The 21,650-nt window shown below is 35.3% G+C and overlaps 2 protein-coding genes across 2 annotated transcripts in view; one reads left to right on the forward strand and one right to left on the reverse strand.

Annotated features, from left to right (window-relative positions):
• Nucleotides 1-5,284, forward strand: part of LOC132105499 (metabotropic glutamate receptor 8-like) — a 174,649-nt gene extending 169,365 nt beyond the window's left edge. Inside the window, exons 10-11 of the mRNA XM_059510652.1 lie at nucleotides 3,387-3,633; nucleotides 4,618-5,284. Coding sequence (XP_059366635.1) covers nucleotides 3,387-3,633; nucleotides 4,618-4,667 — 297 coding nt within the window. The 3' untranslated portion in view covers nucleotides 4,668-5,284. The remainder of the gene's footprint in view (nucleotides 1-3,386; nucleotides 3,634-4,617) is intronic.
• A 13,451-nt stretch (nucleotides 5,285-18,735) lies between these two features.
• On the reverse strand, nucleotides 18,736-20,362 carry LOC132106226 (uncharacterized). The gene is made up of 2 exons (XM_059511858.1): nucleotides 19,236-20,362; nucleotides 18,736-19,153 (listed from the first exon to the last, which is right to left on the reverse strand). The coding sequence occupies exons 1-2, from the start codon at nucleotides 19,939-19,941 to the stop codon at nucleotides 18,783-18,785; spliced, it is 1,077 nt and encodes a 358-aa protein (XP_059367841.1). The 5' UTR covers nucleotides 19,942-20,362; the 3' UTR covers nucleotides 18,736-18,782.
• Nucleotides 20,363-21,650: the final 1,288 nt, after the last annotated feature.

Below are 21,650 nucleotides of genomic sequence, written 5' to 3' on the forward strand. Positions count from 1 at the left end.
TTTCTGCCAGAGCTCCTGGTTATAATACAGCACAGTCGCAGATCGATACATTATATTCCCACGGAGTGGAAGATGATAGCAAATAGCATCAGAGTTGTCATGTATTCTATAGCTGCTCCCAGAAAAGCTGAAGTTGGTGAGAACTCAGAAGTTTGGTGATTATATATAATGAGCAGTGTTTCCTCTGACTGGTGAACGGGAAGGTTGTTAGTCTGAAGTGATTTCTTTGATCTAGATGCACATTAACGCGGAGTTTATACTTAGCTTTTAGTGGAAAATCTCCAATCTGTGTCAGACCGCTTTGGATCGATATCCGCAGAGCTAGTCTGAGGTGATTACCTGCCATTTCTGACCATAGATTCAGTGTTTGAGTTGTGTGTGTGTGTGTGTGTGTGTGGACGGATGATAAACACATTTACTTAGCTATCAAAAATTTAAAAAATTACGAATATTATTATTTTATTTATGTTCATCAAGTCTGTATTTATTTGATTAAAAAAAAAATAGAAACAGAAAAATTGTGAATTATTATTACAATTTAAAGTAACTGTTCATCATTGCTCCAGTCTTCAGTGTCACAGGATCCTTCAGAAATCATTCTAATATGCTGATTATCTGCTCAAACAACATTTATTATTATTGTCAGTGTAGGAAACAGTTAAAAAAATTTGGGCATATTTCTCTCAGGATAATTTGATGAATATTAAGCTCAAAATAACAGCATTTATTTGAAATAGAACACTTTTATATATAATTATAAATGTCTTTACTTTCAATTTTATGCATCCTTAATACAAGTATTATTTATTTAATGAAAAAAAGTAAATACTATAAGCCATAACACAACTGGACACCTAAATGAACAATTTGATCATTTTTAGATTTTAAACGCATAATTTGCTCTATTTTTTAATTTTCTTTTATTTTCTTTATTTCATTTTTTTATTTGCTTTAACTTATAAGGCCACTCCCGGTGTAGTTTGTAGTAGTAATAGGTAGGTTTACTTTCTGTATTAGGCCTTATCTAGTCTGACTGAACACTTAGCATGGCTCATATTTTAGGATCTTGTCCCTCCAGTCTGTCAGTCAGTTTCTGTTTGCTCTGTAAATGTCACTAAGCATTTACCCCGGTGGATTGTCTTCAGAACCGCACTGATCTCAGCTCTGAACACGTTTGCACAGTCCAGTCCAGTCTAGTTACGGATCAGTGGTTAGTTGGAGCCGCTCTCTGACCGATGCCTTTCATTACACTTCTACATTAGCGCACACTTGCTATCATCTGTCTCTGGTTTCACAGTGCGTTTGGACTCAAGCGTGTCTCGCCATCTGCTAGCAGTCGTTCTCTGTGATTTTAACCTCCTGCTGGAGACAAAGATACACATGAGTGCTTAGTCTTTGAGGATTCTTCTTCTGTTTGCCTGTGTGTGTCTGTGTGTCTGTGTGTCTGTCTGTTAATGGAGGAAGAGGTTTCATTTTTAAATTCTAATTAAAGAAAGTTGTAAATCTGTCTCTGAGTCTGAGCATGTGTCCTTATCAGCCGCTAATTATGCTTCCAGCATCTGAGAAGTCTTGGGGTGTGTGTGTTTGTGTGTGTGTGTACAGGTGTGTGTACTGGTGGGGACTTAAACCTGAATACACACCAACTCATGGGGACTTGTGTCACCGTGAGGACCTAAATTGAGGTACCCATGGGTACAAAAGCTTATAAATCATACAGAATTCATTTTTTGAGATTGTAAAAATGCATAAAGTTTTCTGCGAGGAGTAGGTTAAAGTGTAGAGTTGGTGTAGGGCTATAGAAAATACAAGTCCCTACAAGGATAGTGTGTGTGTGTGTGTGTGTGTGTGCGTGTGTGTGTGTCTCAAGGTTTCCATGAAACCTTGTCAAATTTAAAAGTCAAAGTTAAAGTCTTTCTTTTTCAAAATGTCATACTTAAATGTTACTTGCCATTAGTTTGTAATTATTTGTGAAATTTACTAGCAATTTCTGAGTCAAAATTGTTTCTGCGTGACATTTTTCTTTGATTTGACCATCAAATCATATTTAGCTGTCATTGTTGTTGTTGTTTTGTTTTTTAATGCACATGGGTCAAATTGACCTAGGCTATAAAATATTTTGCTCCTAATTTCTGACACTTGTACCGATGAATTTGCAACCTGTCCTCCAACCAATACGCTCGTATAGGTCGTTTGTCCAAATCCCTGAAATACGACCCATCAGAGCATATACTACAATTGTGCCCCTATCGGCAAAAGGTCGTTGTCATATTAATGTTTTGTACTCTTTTATTTGCACTCTGATTTGCGATTCGTATAGCTCAGTTGGTAGATTATTGCGTTATACCTTGATATGTAATCATGCTATCATGGGTTCGATCCCAGAGAACGGACGTGCGCGTAAAAATGTATATGCTCAATAAATCATAATTTAGCATGATTTCTGTGAGGGTTAGGTTTAGGGGTGGGGTTAGGTGTGGTCATTCGAATGAAAAAGCCACCTAGTAAAATATGTATGAACTACTGTAAAATCGGTGTCAAAAGTCCACACACTGCATTTAAATAAACGTGCGTTTTGATTGGTAATGACATTATACGTCATTTCATGACGACAGACGCAACGCGATACTGTCATTATTTTTACGCCCGCTAGAGGCCGCTTAACTTTAAAATGTAAATATAGGTCGTAATAAGGTGCTGGCACAAACGACCTATATGGTCGTTTTTTTGTTGGAGGACAGGCTCTGAATTAGATATACTGTGAAATACATAAAAAAGTATTATTTATTACAGCACAATTCATTTACTGTTTTCTTTTTTTCACATTTAAATAATTTATTAAAGGCAGTATAACAAATGCTAAAAATACTCCAACCATCTTGTTACAGTAAAGATTTTTATTTTATTTTTATTTTACTGTACACTTAATTATCTTGAAAATGGTCACAATGCATGTATAATTATTATTATTTTTTAGCAAGGTAACATCTTATTTTTGTCATTTGTAATGTGAAAAATATTCCTGGCTTGTTTTGCAAATTTTTTTTTTGTTCTTTGTTAAATGTCATTATGTGTTGTTGTTGTTATAACTGCATTATTGCATCTGTTAAATATTGATTATATCATATAAAGCTGTATGAAAATTACATTTCTTTCTTTTTTGGGGGGGGGGGGGGTGACTTTATTGTATACCTTATTCATTAGCTAGACCTCAAAGGAGCTGCTTAAAGGTTTAAAATTGTGTGAAAAGATCCATAAACTGTTATTGATTATTATGGCTAGAGAGACTTCAAACTCTGAGGAAGGAACAGCATGCAGATGTGGTTCTTCTCTGACTTACCTTGACCCTCCCTCTCTCTCTGTTCCCCTCTGATGTGTGTTGTTTCCAGATGTACATCCAGACCACCACCCTCACCATCTCTCTCAGCCTCAGCGCATCTGTGTCTCTGGGGATGCTCTACATGCCCAAAGTCTACATCATCATCTTCCACCCGGAGCAGAACGTGCCCAAACGCAAGCGCAGCTTCAAAGCCATCGTCACTGCTGCCACCATGTCAGGAAAACTCGTACCGAAGGGAAGCGACCGGCCCAACGGGGAAGTGAAGACCGAGCTTTGTGAGAGCATGGAGACCAACAGTGAGTATTTCAGCCCAAAATAGAGCACTATTAGCACTTTTCATATATAAAACTTTCAACACACACTTAACCTTAACCACTTAATATATTAATAAGAAGTTGTATTGGGAAGACACAAAAAACAGACTGATTTTATTCATTCCCATTGCTTTATGTTAATTTGTCTCTTTTTTCTGATTTTCAAATAACTTTTTGCTTTTAATCGAATGTTATGATTAATCTCAGAGCTAGGCAGTTTGGTTTAAGGCTCAAAGCTTTTTCATTTTTTATGTGGAAAATAAATAGGAAATATGCTTTGATAAATCAAGACTGCTGCGGTCACTGTTGCACTCTATTTCTGCTCTGTTAGCGTCACATTGTTTCCTCCAGATGTTTAGTAAATGTCCCTGCTGTATGTAGAACATCTGTTTAGTACAAAATGGTAGAGTTAACCAAACACAAGTCTTGTCGTAAGACCAAAAGTTTCCCGCTGACCTGTTTGCCGGAGGTAGACAGGCAAAGTAAAATCTGACATCAGTGTTCAAGGATTGATTAGCATATTCGACTAGTACCGTTATTTGCCAGTTTAATACATTTCCGGCTTTTTTTTTTGTCCTTCAAAGCATGCGATTATAGAGTGTTGAAAATTTAATCACTGAGAAGCGATCCAAAGCTTTGAGGGGAAATAAGCCCATTTTAAGTCATCAAGGCATTTACTTTGTTCTGTGCTGCGGGGGATGCTTTGCCTTATGAAACATTAACGCGCAACTCATGTATCAGTATCAAGACCACCCAAAACTTTTGCTGACTAAATTAGACAAGTTTTTTTTTAATTCTTTGCCTTTATTTAGTAAAGATAAAAGAAGAAAGGGTTTGGAGGAGGAAGATTTTTATGAGCAGTGACCATAAAATGATGCTTGACTAAGAGACTTGACTTGCACAGATACTTCACGTGCTGTTGAGTGACAGTGGATGTGATTGTCTAATGTGCATCCCCTCCTGCAGCATCTTCCACCAAGACGACATACGTCAGCTACAGCAATCATGCCATCTGAAGAAAACACTCTGTGGGCGGAGCTGAGGGCGGGGCCCTGTCTGAAGCAGGATGTCTGTTATGTGACACGTGCTGACAGGCAAATGGACCTGGAACGGGCATCTGAGCATGAGATTTTTATATCATTCTGCATCAATCTAAACCCTGCAGCATCCTGGAAGACAAACAGACTTTATGGGACCTTCCAGTGAGACTGCTATCCTGCGTTCAAGAGCTACCGATCCTGCCATGAACACACGTGAACACGCACACACTCACAAAACTGAAGGTGCAGGCTTGCAGTCATACAAAAAAAAATAACTTTCCACAAATAATCATGTAAACATTCTGCAGATGGAGACGTTCATGGTAAAATTTGGAAATGTGGATGTAAAAAAAAAAAAAAAAGAGTCAAACTATGTTTGTTGTTATTGTATTTTTGTGGTCGTGCAGATTTTTTCATTCGTGTCCCACTTTGTCAGAAACCTGCATTCTGAGATGACGTGTCTTGTATTGGCTGACTGAACCGTAACCGCGGGGTTGTGAAGCTGTAAAATGCCATGGTTGAAGCATGCTAGTTTTTTATACCAAAAAAATGAAGAAGATTTATTTATAATAAAGGAATGTTTTGCAAATGTGTAGCGTTGTTAGATGTGTATTTGACCGTGAGATTTGTTTTTCATTTTGTCATCGCTCTCATTCATATTCAGTCGCCACAAGAGGCCCAAACTCAAACTATTCCGCAGCTTTGTATCCCATATAAATCCAGTTAGTTTGGGAATTTGTAAGGTACATAATGGGCTCTATCACCACAGAAAAATATATTTCGTGTTTACAGTGGTTTTAAATTAAAGTCTCTTGAGCAAGGCATTGCAGAGGACAAAATTAACACGGTCATGGAAGACCTGAAATTATAAGGGAATTGGGATTTGTGGGCCAAGGAATAAATCTTAAGAAGCCATTTCTACACTGAGGGAAAAAAAATAAACGTATATATTGGTGTAGAAACTATTTTCACTAAAAAATTGCTAGTAAATTTAACAGACAATTACTAAGAATTGGCAGCATTGATTTAAAACATCTGACTGAAATTGTATTTCTTTTATTTTTAAATTCAGAAAATTATTTTACTGTGTAGTTATTTAATATGCCAGAAATAGTTGTTTTTGTTATTCCTGTAAATTAGTTTTTTTTTTTATCCAGTGATTATGAACAACTTGAAAAGTAACATAACTTCATTGGTGAAAAAGATGCATGATCCCTTACTTTATAAAAACACTATATTGCACTTGTTTAATAATATAGCCTTAAGACTTAAACATTATACATGTAAACATAAGACTAGTGTGATAAATATAATTTGGTAATCTCGTTAACCTTTGAGGAGGAGCAAACTACTTACCTAAAGTAGTTTATAAAGCATAAAAATATCAGTTGTCACTCTATATCTCTAAATATGTCCTTAGTTGTATGATCTTAACCTGCGCGTACTTTATAAAAATTTGAATAGATTTAAGAGCAAAATTTTTGAATGATGCTTAAAGGCCTTTTACTTGCTAAAAAAGTCAAATACTGTATCAGTCAGACAACAGAAGGCATTGTGGGTAGCAGGTTTTTCAGCAGGTTTCGACCTTTGTTTGTGCAATGTTATAACCTTCAACTCCATGTAAAGCTGATAAACTAGTAAATTTGCCTCAATTTGCATTACATTGGAAGTACATCTATTTTACAGCTAAACTTACTAATACTTTTGTAACGGAAGAATTGATTCAAGTCTTTGGTGATTTAAAGCCTCAGATTTATTCTGTTAAACCTTCAAAGGCAACTTCCAATCAATTAATGGCCTGAAAAATAATAATAATCTTCAAAAGAAGTTGTTGTTGAACTTTTCTCTTTTTACAGTGCTTTAATGAGTGCTAAGATTATTTTTCCAGGTGCCAGGGCCTGTGTCTACATATATGTCCAGTGAGGATTTGCTCTAGTGTCTAGGTGAACCGACCTTGAGTCCTGACTGACAGCATAGCGCCTATGGCTCGAGCGCCTCTGCTTCTGTGCACTGACAGAGCAGATGTTGAGTGAGACTCGCTTCTGAAGCGCTAATCCTCGTTATCTCCACCGAGCTAATTCAATTACTTTGCCCCCCGTACAAACGTGCTTACGAAAGGATCCAGTCTCTCTCCTCTTCTGTCTGCTTTGCCTCGCCTGCTCTTTGATATGTCAGTCGTAAGTTAGAAGAAGTAGATGTGTCTCAGGTAAGCACCAGAATCAACAGATGAGGGACTGAATGGAGACCCTTGAGCAAGGCACCGATCCCCCAACTGCTCCTCAGGTGCCGAAGCAACATGGCTGCCCACTGCTCAGGGTGTGTGTTCACGGTGTGTGTGTGTTTACTGCTGTGTGTGTGCACTTGGATGGGTTAAATGCAGAGCACAAATTCCGACCCATACTTGGATAGAAACTTAGATAGAATAGATAGAAATTAATCATTATAAATATAAATAACATTTAAAAAAAGAAAAACACTAAATTACTAAAATGTTACAAAAAAACCTATAAACAATAAAACTAATTATAATTTAAATAACTGTAATTCTATCTCAATAACAGTAAGACAGCATTGATTGCATCGACTTTTCTTATTTAAGTAGTTGTCTTTTTTTTGCAAAACTTTGCATAAACAGCATTTTTTTACTGTTGGTGTATTGCAAGAGATGTAAAACAATGCATTAATGAGCATCATGCTTTTTAATCCCAAAACTCATGTGCACTAAAACCAGATCATTATGATACTCTAAATACATCCATGATTAATAACTATTCCAGAAGAAATGTTTTCCCAAGCAGAGAACTGTGAATTCAGATATATATCTTTTCCTCTCTGTGTTTTTCTTCCTCAACTCTGAGTCTCTTTTGACCCGTGGAAAGCTATTTTTGTGTGTGTTAGTTTTGCCTAATAAGATTTAGCAGCAGTGAAAAACAGAATAATTTTGAGCAGAAGCGCTGTATAATTGTTTGCGGGACCCAGAATGGCTGTCCCCAAAGGAGGATGAGGCGGGAAATAAGTTTAATCTCCAGACTTCCAGCTACCAGATAGCAACACAAATGCATCCGAATATAAACGTACAATATATTTTGTCAGTTGTTTTATGAGAGATAATCTCTCTGGGGAACCTGCATGAAAGAGACACTTATGAGTGAGACAAGCTCCAAAAGCTTTTGTGGCTTAGAAATATTCAGGAATTAATTAATTTTAAAGGTATGTTGATATCTGTAGTTATTTATAGATTACAAAATATTTAAATATTTAAGAACATTACATCATTCTATTATTTGTATACTGAATTCTGATTGGTCTGCATTTTTTATTTATTTGCATATTCAATTGTATTTTTTTTCTTTGCTTGCATTTATTTAACCAGCCACAACAGCATTTATACTGCACAGATTGTGTCATATTATGTGTTTATTATCATATCCAGATCATTTTTTCCCATTTCTATTACACAGAACCAAATCCAAAAAAAAAAACTTAAACTTCCCTTTTTGTAGCTTTTCTTTACAAAATGTCAGTCAAATGTGTTTTAAATGTACTAATGCTGCTTAGTCTTGTTGTTTTGTTATTTTTTTCACAGCTTTATGATTTCCCTCCCTTGGCTTCGGTACAAGACAGTGAACATATGAATGGCTCCAAAGTGTTTAGAAAAACACTACACTTGGGATGAGCGAGCTGTCAGAAATGTCATAATTGTCAATCATTTTGTCTCTCTGAATACCATCGAGACGGAAGCGTTACTGGTGCTTCATCTGGTTAATTACGATCAGAGCACTTGGGATTTAACGGCATATGAACACACACATAGTATCTGATGCAGAATCATATCACTGAAAATTATCAGTGACTTTTATTATTAAAAATGTTTGTCTTAAAATAGCATTCTTTGAATGAAATTTTTCACCATGTATTTGAACCTTTAGACTATTTTTGTGTTACTGTGCCTTTTACTGTTCCTGTGCCGCCATTGCCCGTCCTGAGTCCGGATGTAAAGGAAGTAGGGTTGGGCGAAAGGCTAGCAACCCCTCCCCATAGAAAACATCTTGCTACAGAAACAGCAACAAGGAATTCACCTGACCTATCGGTTCTTGGAGAGGATGGATCTCCGACTGGAGATGCTATGAAGCCAGGTAGTGAAAGCCAGACACTGGAAGGCTAGCAGGCTAAAGACCATCATTTCCACCAGGACCACCAGACCATCACTGACAGCCTCTCAGGAAGGGACATCACCATGGTTATAGGAGACTTTAATGCAAAGTTTAGTAAAATAGAAAGACCAATTAAAGAGAAGGAAGGAATACAGATAAATGATAATGAAGGACAGAAGAGGACATTGGCTGAACACTTTGAGGAGCTGTTTAACAAGCCAGCCCCACAAGACCCACCAGATATCCAACCAGCAGATTTGCCAATAGACTGTAGTGCACCAGCAAAGGAATAAATCTGTAAAGCCATTATGAAACTGAAAAGCGGTAAGGCAGCAGGATCCGAGTATTCCAGCAGAGGCATTAAAGGCTGACACAGAGACTACAGTAGAGATTCCCCACTCCCTTTTTAAGAAGATTTGGGAATAAGAACAAGTACCCACATAATGGAAAGTGGGTTATTTCGTATTCTCATGGATGACCTTAAATTTTGCAGATGACTTAGCCCTTCTTTCCCACACCCAGCAGCAGATGCAGGAAAAGACCAGCATTGTGGCAGAAAACTCTACTCACCAACATCCACAAAGGGAAGAGCAAGGTCCTGAAAGTCAAGCCAAAAACCAGCAACATCACTGGAGCTGGTTAAGACACACTGTCCGTAAACCGGCTAACAATATCACTAGGCAAGCATTGACAAGGAACCGCTGAGGGAAGAGAAAGAGAGGCCAACCTCAAAACAGTTAGTGCTGAGACCTGGAAGACAATACAGTACAGGCCACACTATGGACAGCTGCAGAGACTGACCCAGGACCGGGATGTCTGGAGAACCCTTGTTGTGGCCTGTACCCCAATAGGGGTAATAAGCGCAAGTAAGTAAGTGCCTTTAAGACTTTGCATCTGAGCTGCAATGCTTTGGTCTGCTTTCACAGGGGCTACAGGTTTGCTGTTTGGATCCATTTTGCACCCTCAACTTTATTTCTTAAATGGTGAATCTGACCCTCGACCACAAAACCAGTCTGAAGTCGCTGGGGTTGATTAGTAATTGGTATTATGTAACATAGTATTATTGATTAGTAAGATGCATTGCTAAGAATTTATTTGCACAACTTTAAAGGTGATTTTCTCAGTATTTAGATATTTTTTGCACCCTCAGATTCCAGATTTAGGACCACCAAGAGCAGTATAAGGTTTGGTGAACTTCCATGTTTTACTCCTATCACAGTATTTATTCTTTACCTCATGTGACTAGAAGTACCAAACTGAACCACACGAGTTGATGTATAAATATGGCTGGTCATTTGTTAATGTTTTGTGAAGAGGTCTTTTTATTTTTTATTTATTTTTTTACTGCTTGCTTTCAGTAGATGGTCTCTTTGTGCTGTGGATGAAGGTTACAGTATATTTTCATAGTACATTTCACTGTTTTATATCAAAACATCAAAGTAAATTTGATTTTCTCATTAATAGATTATTTGCAGTGAATGGGTGCCATTAGAATGAGAGTCCAAACAGCTGATAAAAACATCCCAATAATCCACAAGTAATCCCCTCCAGTCCAGCAATTTATGTCTTGTAAGTGAAAAATTATGTGTTGTAAGAATCCATCATTAATGTGCTTTTAATTTCCGTAATCCATAATATAGCTGTCGCCAGAGAAAAGGTCATCTGGTCTGAATCAGGAGAGGAATATGCAAAGATCGAGCACAATATACAAGCAAAAACAGACCGAAACTGAAAAAAATATGCAAAATGTATACAAATCCTGTCAGTTTTGTCTCACTTCATGAATTCTACTAATATTTATTGAATATGGGTGGTCAAGTGTTAATTCTTCGAGGATAAGTCAGTAGACAGTCTTTTTGTGCTGTGGACAGTGCAATTGCATTGTATATTTTATTCTTTTATCCCAAAATATCAAGGTAAATTTGATTACAAGTGTCATAGTCTTTTAAATGAAATAGAACATGTGTATCTCAACAGACTTGTCAATCAGGCTCTTAAAACGTCAGCATGAAGCCCTCTCGTCATGTCTTCTGAATCTGTTCTCATAGCAGTACAACACGGCAGCCACAGGCACGCTGTTTGCGGGTTTGCATGCGCAGGAGCAGCTCACAGGCAGATTCTCACATCTTGACAGCAACAGTGAGAAATGGCCGTATGCTTCAAAAATCCCAAAGCTGGCAGAGAGCTGTGCTTGTGAGGCTCTTGTTTGTCATGCTCGACTGCGGTCGTGTTCCCTCCATGCAAGCGAAACTGTGAAGAATGTACACGGTTATGGTTGAGTTTTTGTTTTTTGTTTTCTGCAAAAGTGGGGAAATTTTTGTAGAGAGCTTCTGATTTATGAGCTTAGAAATATCAAAGAAATATTGAAGAGTTTCTTTTGAAGTCATTTTCTGAGCCTATGCAGAAAATCTGCTTATTTTTTATTTTATTTGTTTTAAATAAAATGTATTATCATACATTTGCTGTTTTTTGTTAAACCAATTACACTAATTATTATTACAATTACATTATAATTATTTAAAAAGTTTATTATTAAAGCTGTTAAAATGTCTGAATCAGGGGAGAAATATGCTCAAATCAAGGACCGTTTACAAAAAAAAAAAAATTGATGTGAAAGACTTTTTATGTTTTGCTAGAGGAAACTTTATTATGGATTATGGCCAGAAGTGACTAGTTTAATCAAGTTATTTTTTTTTTTGTCTTACAAACATGCATATTTTTGCTTTACAAGTCATTAACTGATGGACTGGAATGTTGTGGATTATAGTGATGTTTTATCAGCTGTTTGGACTCTCAAACTCAAACTCATCTACATCTTAAATAAGCTCAGGTTGAGTAAAAATGTCAGGAAATGTTCACATTTGATGTTCTGAAAATAGTTTGATTGCATGGATTCAGTGTGGGTGTTCAAGACACTAGAACTAAGATTCAGATTTAAGGCCTTTGAGGAGAAAGTAAATTATAAAGACAAAACCACCTTTTGTTCTTGAGAAGTCATTGACCTTTAACCATAAAATGTGCAAGATTTATGAAAATCCCTTCGGTTTCATCTCCTGTTGCTTGATAAATTCTGCCTCCCTCAGTATTTTGTGACCTTCAGGCGATATTCAGAGTTATTGATTTAAGTCTGGATCTTTGGACTGTGACACTTTCAAGCTGCAGACCAAAGGATGCAGAAGCATCTCAGTAGAAAGTCAGAACATCCCTTTGAGTTCCCAGCTGATCAATTGGCAAAGTGGACATCAACACACTTCCCAGAAAATGCAAGAAAAGTCTTGTTTTGCAACACAAAGCTATATGTTTGAAGGCCCTGCCTGTTCTAAGCAATTTGCTTCATTTACGTCAATTATGAATGGAGAATATTCATCTGTGTGTATTTTACTTCTGTGCACCAAGGTGGTTATAAAACTTTTTAGTAAACTAATTATTTGTAAACTAAATCCATAAAAAAAGTTAAGTGAATTCATTTTCATTTAGTTAAACTTGCACTAAAATAACTAAAAATAAAATAAAAATGAATAAAAAATAAAATAATAATAAAAACAATAAAAGAAAATCACACAAAAACATCAACTAGAACTAATATTAAATGAATCAAACACAACCCTAAACAATAAAATATGGCCAAAACAGAAAACAAATCAGTAAAACAAATAAAACAATCTATAACTGTTGAAAAAAAAAAACTCACTGTATATAGAAATTGAAAAAATAAAAAAAATAAAAAATAATAAATGAAAATACTAATATACTAAAATCTATATATACATTAAAAAAATAAAAAAGAAACATAAAATAACAAAATGGCTAAAAATGTAACTAAAATTTAAACGAAAATGGAAAATGGAAGCGTATCTCAATGATAATTAAATAACGGATAGATAGAAGATAGAAGAAAGATTTAATACTGCTCTGAACGTTTGAGTGCATGTCAGCAGACGTGTTCAAACATCTAGTCCTTTTCTGGATTCAATCAGCTATTTTCATCTTTTTAAAATCTAGTTTTGCTTTAAAAGCAGTGGCCCGTTATCGTAATGACACCAGACCTGGACAAATGTGATCCTCAGAGTACTCACGGCAATTTTCCACACATAAAACTTTTCAGGCCTAACAGGATTTTTCCTCTAATGGCAGACACGAGGGACAGCAATGCGGTTCGGCTCCATTTACAAAGTGCCGAGAGCCTTTTCACTGCGAGTCCTGACACATGGGCTGAGCGTTTTGAACACGGGGGGAATGTTGCAAGTCACACACTTTGGTGAAGTTTTAATGAAGGTGCCACTTTTGGTCTCCGAGTCCACGGGGCTGTTAGAGCCCATGTTCCTGGCCTCTGTATTGATGATCCTACAAAATGGGTATCTTTGAGCCGAATGGTTCGACCCGTATTGCCGTGTTCCATTGTGTGAGATTTAATTCACCTCAGTGTTGAGAGACAGAGAAAGGTGGGGATGATTGAAAAAAAGATGTGGATGATTTTGCTTGGTAACAAGACCAGATCTGGTCGGAGCCGTCAGGGTCGAGTGGGTACATGTTCACAGCATATTCATAAAGCATAAGGCTGGGAGAGGAACTAAATGTACACTACAATAACCAGCCGTGAAGGGGGATCATGTCCCTGATGTATGACCCTTTTTTAAAGTGTGTCCTGTCAGCTTGTCATATGATTTTCAGTTTTAGCAGCGCTGCTGAAGCTGCTGAAGCTGTTACTACAAGCCGCACATAGTTTTATGTAAGTTCAATTACAGTCAAGCCATCTTAGCATTTAAAAAGAACATTTTACACTAAATATTCACAGAAAACTATTTTGCATCTGTTTGTTTGAGCAAAGAAAATCTGTGATATGTATTTATTTTTAATCATCAGAAATGGAAATGGACTGTTGATGAAAATAGAATGCAAAAAAAACAAAAACAAGAATGGAATCACAACTTTTTGTTTTTCTCATTTTCAATTTGGTTTTTTTTTTGTTATTTTATTTCAGCTTTGGTTGTTTTCATAGATTACTTTGAATTATTTTAGCAATTTTGTCGTTTGTTTTTGTCACTTTTTCATTTATTTATTTGTTAGTTTTTTTTATTATTCCTTTTTTAAATATTTTTATTTTGTTACATTAAGTTCTACTAAATAAAAATGAGAAATGTTGCCTTTTGGCAATTATCTGGAATAAAATATTTTAATAAAAGTTTTAGTTTTTAACATCTAAAAATAATTTAATTGTTGTATTGGATATTTGGTTCAATTTTGCTTTTTGTTGAATAATTTAAAATGCTTTATTGTTTAGGTCTGTCCTATAAAGAACCACTTTTATAATAGATCTTTCTTTCTTTCTCTTTCTTTCTCTTTCTTTCTCTTTCTTTCTTTCTTTCTTTCTTTCTTTCTTTCTTTCTTTCTTTCTTTCTTTCTATATACACTACCATTGAAATGTTTGTGTTATGGAGATTTTTTTTAACACATTTATGATTTAGCATTAGAATACTATATCACAAAAAAAGATCAACAGTTATAATAATAAGAAATTTTTCTTGAGCAGCAAATCAGCATATTAGAATGATTTCTGAAGTATTACGTGACACTGGAGTATTGATGCTGAAAACTCAGCTTTCCTTGATTTTTATTTTTTCAAATATATTGCAATAGAAAACAGCTGTTTTGAATTGTAATAATATTTCCCAATTTTATATGCAGGCTTGGTGACCAAAAAAAAAAAATATATATATAGTTTCCATAGACACTCATAGTTAACAGGGAAGCTTCTGGTCCTTGTAAAAAGAATGCAATCATGTGACCTCCTCCGTGTCTGAGAAATTCAGGGAAATATAGCAGTGTGAAAAGTAAAGTAATGCAGTTTGCTTCCTCTTCTGAAGCATGCGGCAAATGCATTAATGTTGATAGAACTGCGTTTATTCATGCTGTCTCTAATTAATGCCACACACTGAGTAAGTTCAACAAGGGTCTGTGCTGGTGATGGTCACCCAGAGGTTGGCATGGCAACAGATCTCCTAACAGACTGACAATGAAGTGCCCACTAGTTCTGCTGACCTCTGTGGCTCATATTCGATGCTGCCCGCGGGTTAGAAAGGCCATCTACTGAGTGTGGACAAGGACCCTGAGGAATGTCGGCCCCAACCGCGACTGTGATACAGAACGCTTACAATCTAATTTACCCACTTTTTCCCTAAGTCTTGTCTGAAATGTCATTAGTCATGCAGATATTGTGAAGGCGAAGAAAAAATATAATTGTGGGCTGGAGTGGCACTTATTTGAAATGTAATTAGAGCCTTTCTCTTGTTGTTTTGCAAGAAAACAGTGTGCCATGATTTGAAATGGCGTCAGTGATTGGTGTTCAAAATACAACCCTTTATTAGACAAAAGACAGTTTTCAGAACTAAAACCTATGTACTTATTCAATAACCCCCCGGTCCAATTTAACTAGCTGGTCCTTGCACTGCAATAGTGCCAATTCTATTCAAATTAAATTAAATTATTTCAACTCATATGCATCTTGTTATGTATGTGCATTATTTGCAAAAGCTCTATTTTACCTATGTGAAAATTTTTTACTATTCCACAAGCATAAATATCTTTAGCCTTGTTGTCTGTACCCTTTTTCTCTAAGTACATGATTTTCTGAAGAATTAGCAGCAAGCAAACTAGACATTCACAAGCAGATCAGTATATTCTCATTTTTCTATGTGAAATAATCTCCACTTGTTGCTTTTTGAATGGGAAAAATATATGTTCAAAGTGCATAGAATTTCCCAAACTCTATGATAATGGTTTGCTTCATTACATCCACAGTTTCACCAACATTTCGGAGTGTTGTTACTCTGTCCGGCTGTTTGTTTTGGTTTTGTAAAATATCTCATAATCATTTTCCAACAGCATTTCTTCCAATTTAGTGAAGTAGTTAATTTCCATACAGTTGACCACTCTTCATCAGTAAAGATTATTTAGCTTCTGTCATCCATTTCGAAAAAATGATATAAATATTATTTTAACTTCATATATGCTTCATATATGCATTTATGTTTACATTGTTAACTCAGTATCTCCTGCTAAAGAATCCCTTTAAAGTTTGTCTAGGGCCTATTTCATATTTTGCATAAAATGTAGACCTATGTTGAAAATGTTAATGTGAAACATTAAAAAAGTACAGTTTTGAATCTTTATTAATAATGCCTGTAATTCAGATTTGCATCAACAGACAAAGCATGCAATTGCAATACACACACACACACACACACACACACACACACACACACACACACACATATATATATATATATATATATATATATATATATATATATATATATATATATATATATATATATATACACACACACAGTACAGACCAAAAGTTTGGAAACATTACTATTTTTCATGTTTTTGAAAAATACATTAAAAATAGTAATGTTTCCAAACTTTTGGTCTGTACTGTATATATATATATATATTTATATATAATGCATCATTAGCTCAGAGATAACAAATTTACTTCATTCTTACCCGCTGAGAAGACTATTTCATTTGATAATGTAAACTAAAGACTTTTATATGTGATTCTGTAGAGGGACATGCAAATTGGTTCTAGATAATGTAAGTTATAGTTACTTCATTTAGGTGTTCATTCAGCTAAGGAGTTTTATCCAGGTCGTAACAGTAACACTTATGAAGTCAAGTCAAATTTATAGTGCTTTTTGCAGTAAAAAAGCATACCAAAACTGAGCTAAATTTTTAAAGCAAACATTGTTGTTAATTTAATAAAATGTCAGTGTTGCTAATAAGATCCAATTCAAATTAAATTTATCCCAGAAGTTTTGGTGTAAAAGTCAGTTGTGGTGTGTATTAATTGTCCTAATATGGCGCTGTTGTGTATGTGAGTATTCTATTCTCAGACCAAACACTCTATTATACAAATAATAAATGCTTGACTTGTGCATAGGTTACAGAGCTGAAGAGTGCAGACGTTGCTTTATGCTTCTTCCATAAAACAATAAATTCTAATCTGCTGTTTTGAATTGAGTAAATTGTGATCGCCTGTTTTCATTCATTCAGTGTTGGCATAAAAATACTGTACTGCCTTAGTCAAATATGAATATCATCTATAATGTGTCCTTATTCAAATGCACTGGTCCCTACAAGGTCCTGTTCTGATGCGCCTCAGCTAAGATAGGTTTGATGTTTGCTGAATTTATCTGAATTTATCTAAGTTATGATAATCTAAACATTTTGACTAATAGATATCACAATACTTCAGTAGCTGACTAATTAGAATAGCAACTTCAAACGTGTTTTGTATTAACTTTCTGAAATGTTTAAACGAGACATTGTCTATTTCAAAGTTGCACTAGTTTGCAAGACAAAAAACTTGAACATGTTCAAACAAGACACAAATATATAAAGTGCAATAAAATTACAAATTACATAACACTTTAATGTACATTTTTTCAGTCAACAACTTGATATGAAAAGACAAACAGATCTCAAAATTGTCTTTCCTTAAATAGTAAATAAATAGTTTATTAAATATCATATTTAATACTTCTCTCTCAAAGTGATCTTCCATAGAACCAATACACAGTAATGATTGCTCTTCTTCAGATTATTATGACATGAAATGAGATACAATGATGGCTATTAGGAGCAGTCTATTCTGGTGAAATAAACATTTTTAAAAGCAACTTTCAGCTTTTTAGGATAGATTCTAGTGAAGGGCTTTGCGTCTGTTTACATTTAGCGGTTGATGACTTGCTCCTTTTTAGTTACTTATATTGTTATTGAAATACAGTTTGATGTTATCACTGTGCTAAGTTTCAGTGCAGATTCTTTGCTCTGTTTAGTGATTTAGAGATTAAAAAAAGCGAAGCCTATGAAAGTGTCTGGACGAGGGTTTCGAGTTGTGATGGATCACAGACGCTGGATGAGTTTGTTCTCTATAAGACTAATTCTTCGCTCACACAGGAGACTTAGGCTAGGTGTAAAATGTGTTGCTCGTGTGATTTAATCACAGTGATCAAGTCTCTTCAACAGCCTCAGCGCTATATAGGATTGTCAATAGTACAGTGCTGAGTCTGCAGTATGTGATTTAGGGTCTCTGTCACGCAGACCAGACTCACACATGCTCAGCCTTTCTCCCCAGAGCTTTTATTTTTTATTTTTACTTTATTAAGCATCTGAAAGTGTGACACTGATGTAAAATGTTCCTTTTGTGCTGCAGCAAGGTGTAATGCAACATATTGCACTTTAAACTGAAACTTTGTCTGAGAAAGATGTTTTAAAGGGTTAAACTTGTTGATACATGCATTCGTTAATGTTTCAGTTGCTGCCCATATGTTCATAATTCAATGTCTGTCCATCCATAGAAAAATGTGTATTTAGATACACAAGCCTATGCAAAAATGTTTCTCATTAGAAAGATAGATAGATAGATAGATAGATAGATAGATAGATAGATAGATAGATAGATAGATAGATAGATAGATAGATAGATAGATAGATAGATAGATAGATAGATTAAATCAGATTTGATTAAATTCTTTTTCTATAATTTTTCTGTACTAAAAACATTCTCCAGAATTGATTTCATGTACAATAATAAACTTTATTATAATATAAGTTTACTTTTGTTGCTATTTTTTGCAATAAAGGGACTCCGTGAGGTAATGTGCATTGATAAACAACTTTTAATGTTAATTCTTAATATGAGGCATAAAGGTTTACAGCAGGAATATGATACAATGAATGATATAAACGTGAAAAAGGCAACAGAAGTATAGCATCACTCACTAGCTTCTAGTGCTACCTAAGAGCTTCATTATACAAGACATGAATGATACCACTGTTTACTCTTAAATGCATGAGCGCTTTTTCCTAGGGAGGTAGAGCACTGAAAACTGAGCATACGATAAGCCAAAGAGCATAAAACAGAGGTATATTACTTTATCTCACATAAAAATCTTAATGTCAATCTGCAGTCTTTATCACTCCACATGTATGTACCATTCTTTTTCTCTAAGGCACCACAGAAGTAAGATGTTTGAGGGTCTGGTGCTTTTCTTTCTGGCCAGTTGGTCCAGGGTCCCACCATTAAACCACTGGACCAAATCCAGAATCCGAAAAGTCGACTCTGTCTAAGCCCCACCCACACTGGCTCAGTGATATTTTGTCTTTTTAGCTCTCGCTCCACTTCTGTCTGATCATCCTCAGACTGAATACTCAGTAGTTCAGCTTTTTTTGGATAATTGATGCAGTAATTCAGCGCATTCTCCCAGGAATTCCTCTCAGTACTGACATGAATGAACCTTTCTGAAGAGAAGAAAAAAAATAGTTGCATGCTTTGATTTGTTAAAGCATAGTTTAGAGAGCATAAAATATGGTCTTAACCTACTGTAGCAAAGAGGAGAACAGGTACTCAGATTCCTTGTGCTGCAATCATTTGGGAGAAATGTAAAGCATTCTTGTTTGTAATCGAAATCTCCACCATCAGACCATACAACCTTGTAATTATATTGAAAGCCAATCCAGACAGAGTCACTCCCATTTACTGCTTTCTTCACTCGTTTATTTTCCCTTTCATTTCTGATACTGACTAAATTGCTTTGATTCTTTATGCAGTACAACTGAGCCTCAATCCAGGTTTTGTTTAGAGAGATTAAAATATGATCATCTTGTTTATGACACATGAAATACATTTTGGAACTACAGTTGAAACACTCCCATGTTCCATCAGCGGTCAGCGCACCACAGCACCTTTCCTCAGTAAAGTTTCTGGTGAAGTTGATGAATGTGACAGGATCGCCGTTTGACCATGTACAGCCATTGGCTCCAATCCAGCTACAGTTGTAAGATCCATTCACTTCCGCTTTAACATAGTTCACAATCTCTTCTTGATCATAGATTGTGACGAGATCAGTGTATTTCCTTTTACAAGCATCCAGTGCATCAGTTATCTGCTTTTGTGGTTCAAGTAAGTAGAATTTTTTTTTAAGTCGATCTTTTCCGAAGACGGCCTGGCTTGAAAGGGAAACAACTGAGAAGAGATGGTCAGTTTTTAATGAAATACTACTGACATCTTGACAGGAAGAAAAATTCATATCTTAAAAAAACATGCACACATGTGCAACATACTGTAGACGTCAACCATTAATTTAAATATGCACTAGAATAGTTCTCATCTAGGACTTGAACTTTAATTAATCTACAATATCTTAGTAAAACAAGACAAATACTCATGCATTTTTCATTTGCATAAACATGTGGTGTGTGAGGAATAAATAAGATGATGATTTAATAATGGAAAGCTTCTCAAACAGGTCGAATTGAATACTCACCCCAGAGAAGAAGCAGGGCAGGTAGAAGTACCATGGTAAAGCTCAGCTTAGATATTTGGTAAATGGTATCAATCTTATTCACGTGGTGCGATGATTCAGTCTAAAGAAGAAACGTTTGTTTTATCTGGTAACTCTAATAGGAGTTGGACTGATCAGTGCATTGGAGTGAAAGTAAGCGAATGTAAAAAACAGGCTCAGTAACTGTGAAATGAAGTCATTCTAAATTCATTACAATCCTCTTTTATTAATACAAAAGCTTAACATTTCTGGTGTGACATATCTAAACAGTGTGTAAGAGTCTGCTCCCAGAGGACCGTATCAACATACAGAAAATGACAGACAATATGATCAGATAATTTACTTCGAAAAACAGTGTGTTAATAATTTAATTTCATCTTAAAAAGGAATAAAGTTAATAAAACTGAGATAAAGTTCCTTCTTACCTGGTGAGCAGGATAATAGTAAGTAGCTTCACTGGTTGTGGGTTGTGGGTTGGGAACTGAACTGAAGGAAATAGCAGACTTATTCAAATCATGGTTTCATTTTAGGGCAGGGACAGAAAGACAGGCAGGCTGGGTCTGATGAAACAACACAGCTTCACTGGACGTATAGAGATGTCATTCATCATACACTTCATAATCAGGCATATTCTGCTGTATCACTGCATGTAAACAAGATGTCAGGAACAAACAAGTAAACAGGTTTTTTTCAAGTTTACATTTCAAATCACATTTTTATTTTTTGTAGCTCATACTATACTTGTGAGGTATGCTCTGTTTGTGGTTAAAAACCCTTCAGTTGCTGTTATATAAAGTTACATAAAGCAAAATATAATGCAAACATAATGATGTGATAAGTGATGAATGAAGAGTTCACCAAAATAACTGTTCCAAATCCTCTGTGCTTAGTAAAAAATTATCTCAATGATGTTTCAACAAACATTTCTAACAATATTTCAATATAATTGTTATTTATAGCTTACTATAACAAGCTTACTTTGATTCAATTTCAGTTCATCAGTGAGGTTCAAGAGAATGTGTATTCAATGCCACTTGAGCTAAAATAAATATGAAACATACATGTGCTATTTTCTCTATACACAAAATATATACTTTAAATTATGTAATGTTTTTGTTGTTGTTGTTGCTTTAAAATTGATTGAATTGTTGTATGTGGACAGCTAACAGATCTAGAGCTAGAACTTTCCTCCTGATAATCAGTCAGAGCTGCTGTTTATTTTGAAAATATTTGCATGAACAGGCTGCCTTAGTCAAATATTAATAACATTCATAATGTGTACTTCCTTATTCAAGCCCTGCAATCCTATTCTGATGCGTTACAGTCTGAACTCACTATTTTACCCTTTTTATGGGTAAAATAAAAAAGAAAAGGCAAAACCCATTTGTTATTTCATAATTTGTATTGCTGCCAATATAGAAATCAACCGGATCATATAAGAGCTTTGTTTATAC

The sequence above is a fragment of the Carassius carassius genome, chromosome 26, assembly GCF_963082965.1.
Source record: "Carassius carassius chromosome 26, fCarCar2.1, whole genome shotgun sequence".
In the NCBI taxonomy this organism is placed as follows: domain Eukaryota; kingdom Metazoa; phylum Chordata; class Actinopteri; order Cypriniformes; family Cyprinidae; genus Carassius; species Carassius carassius.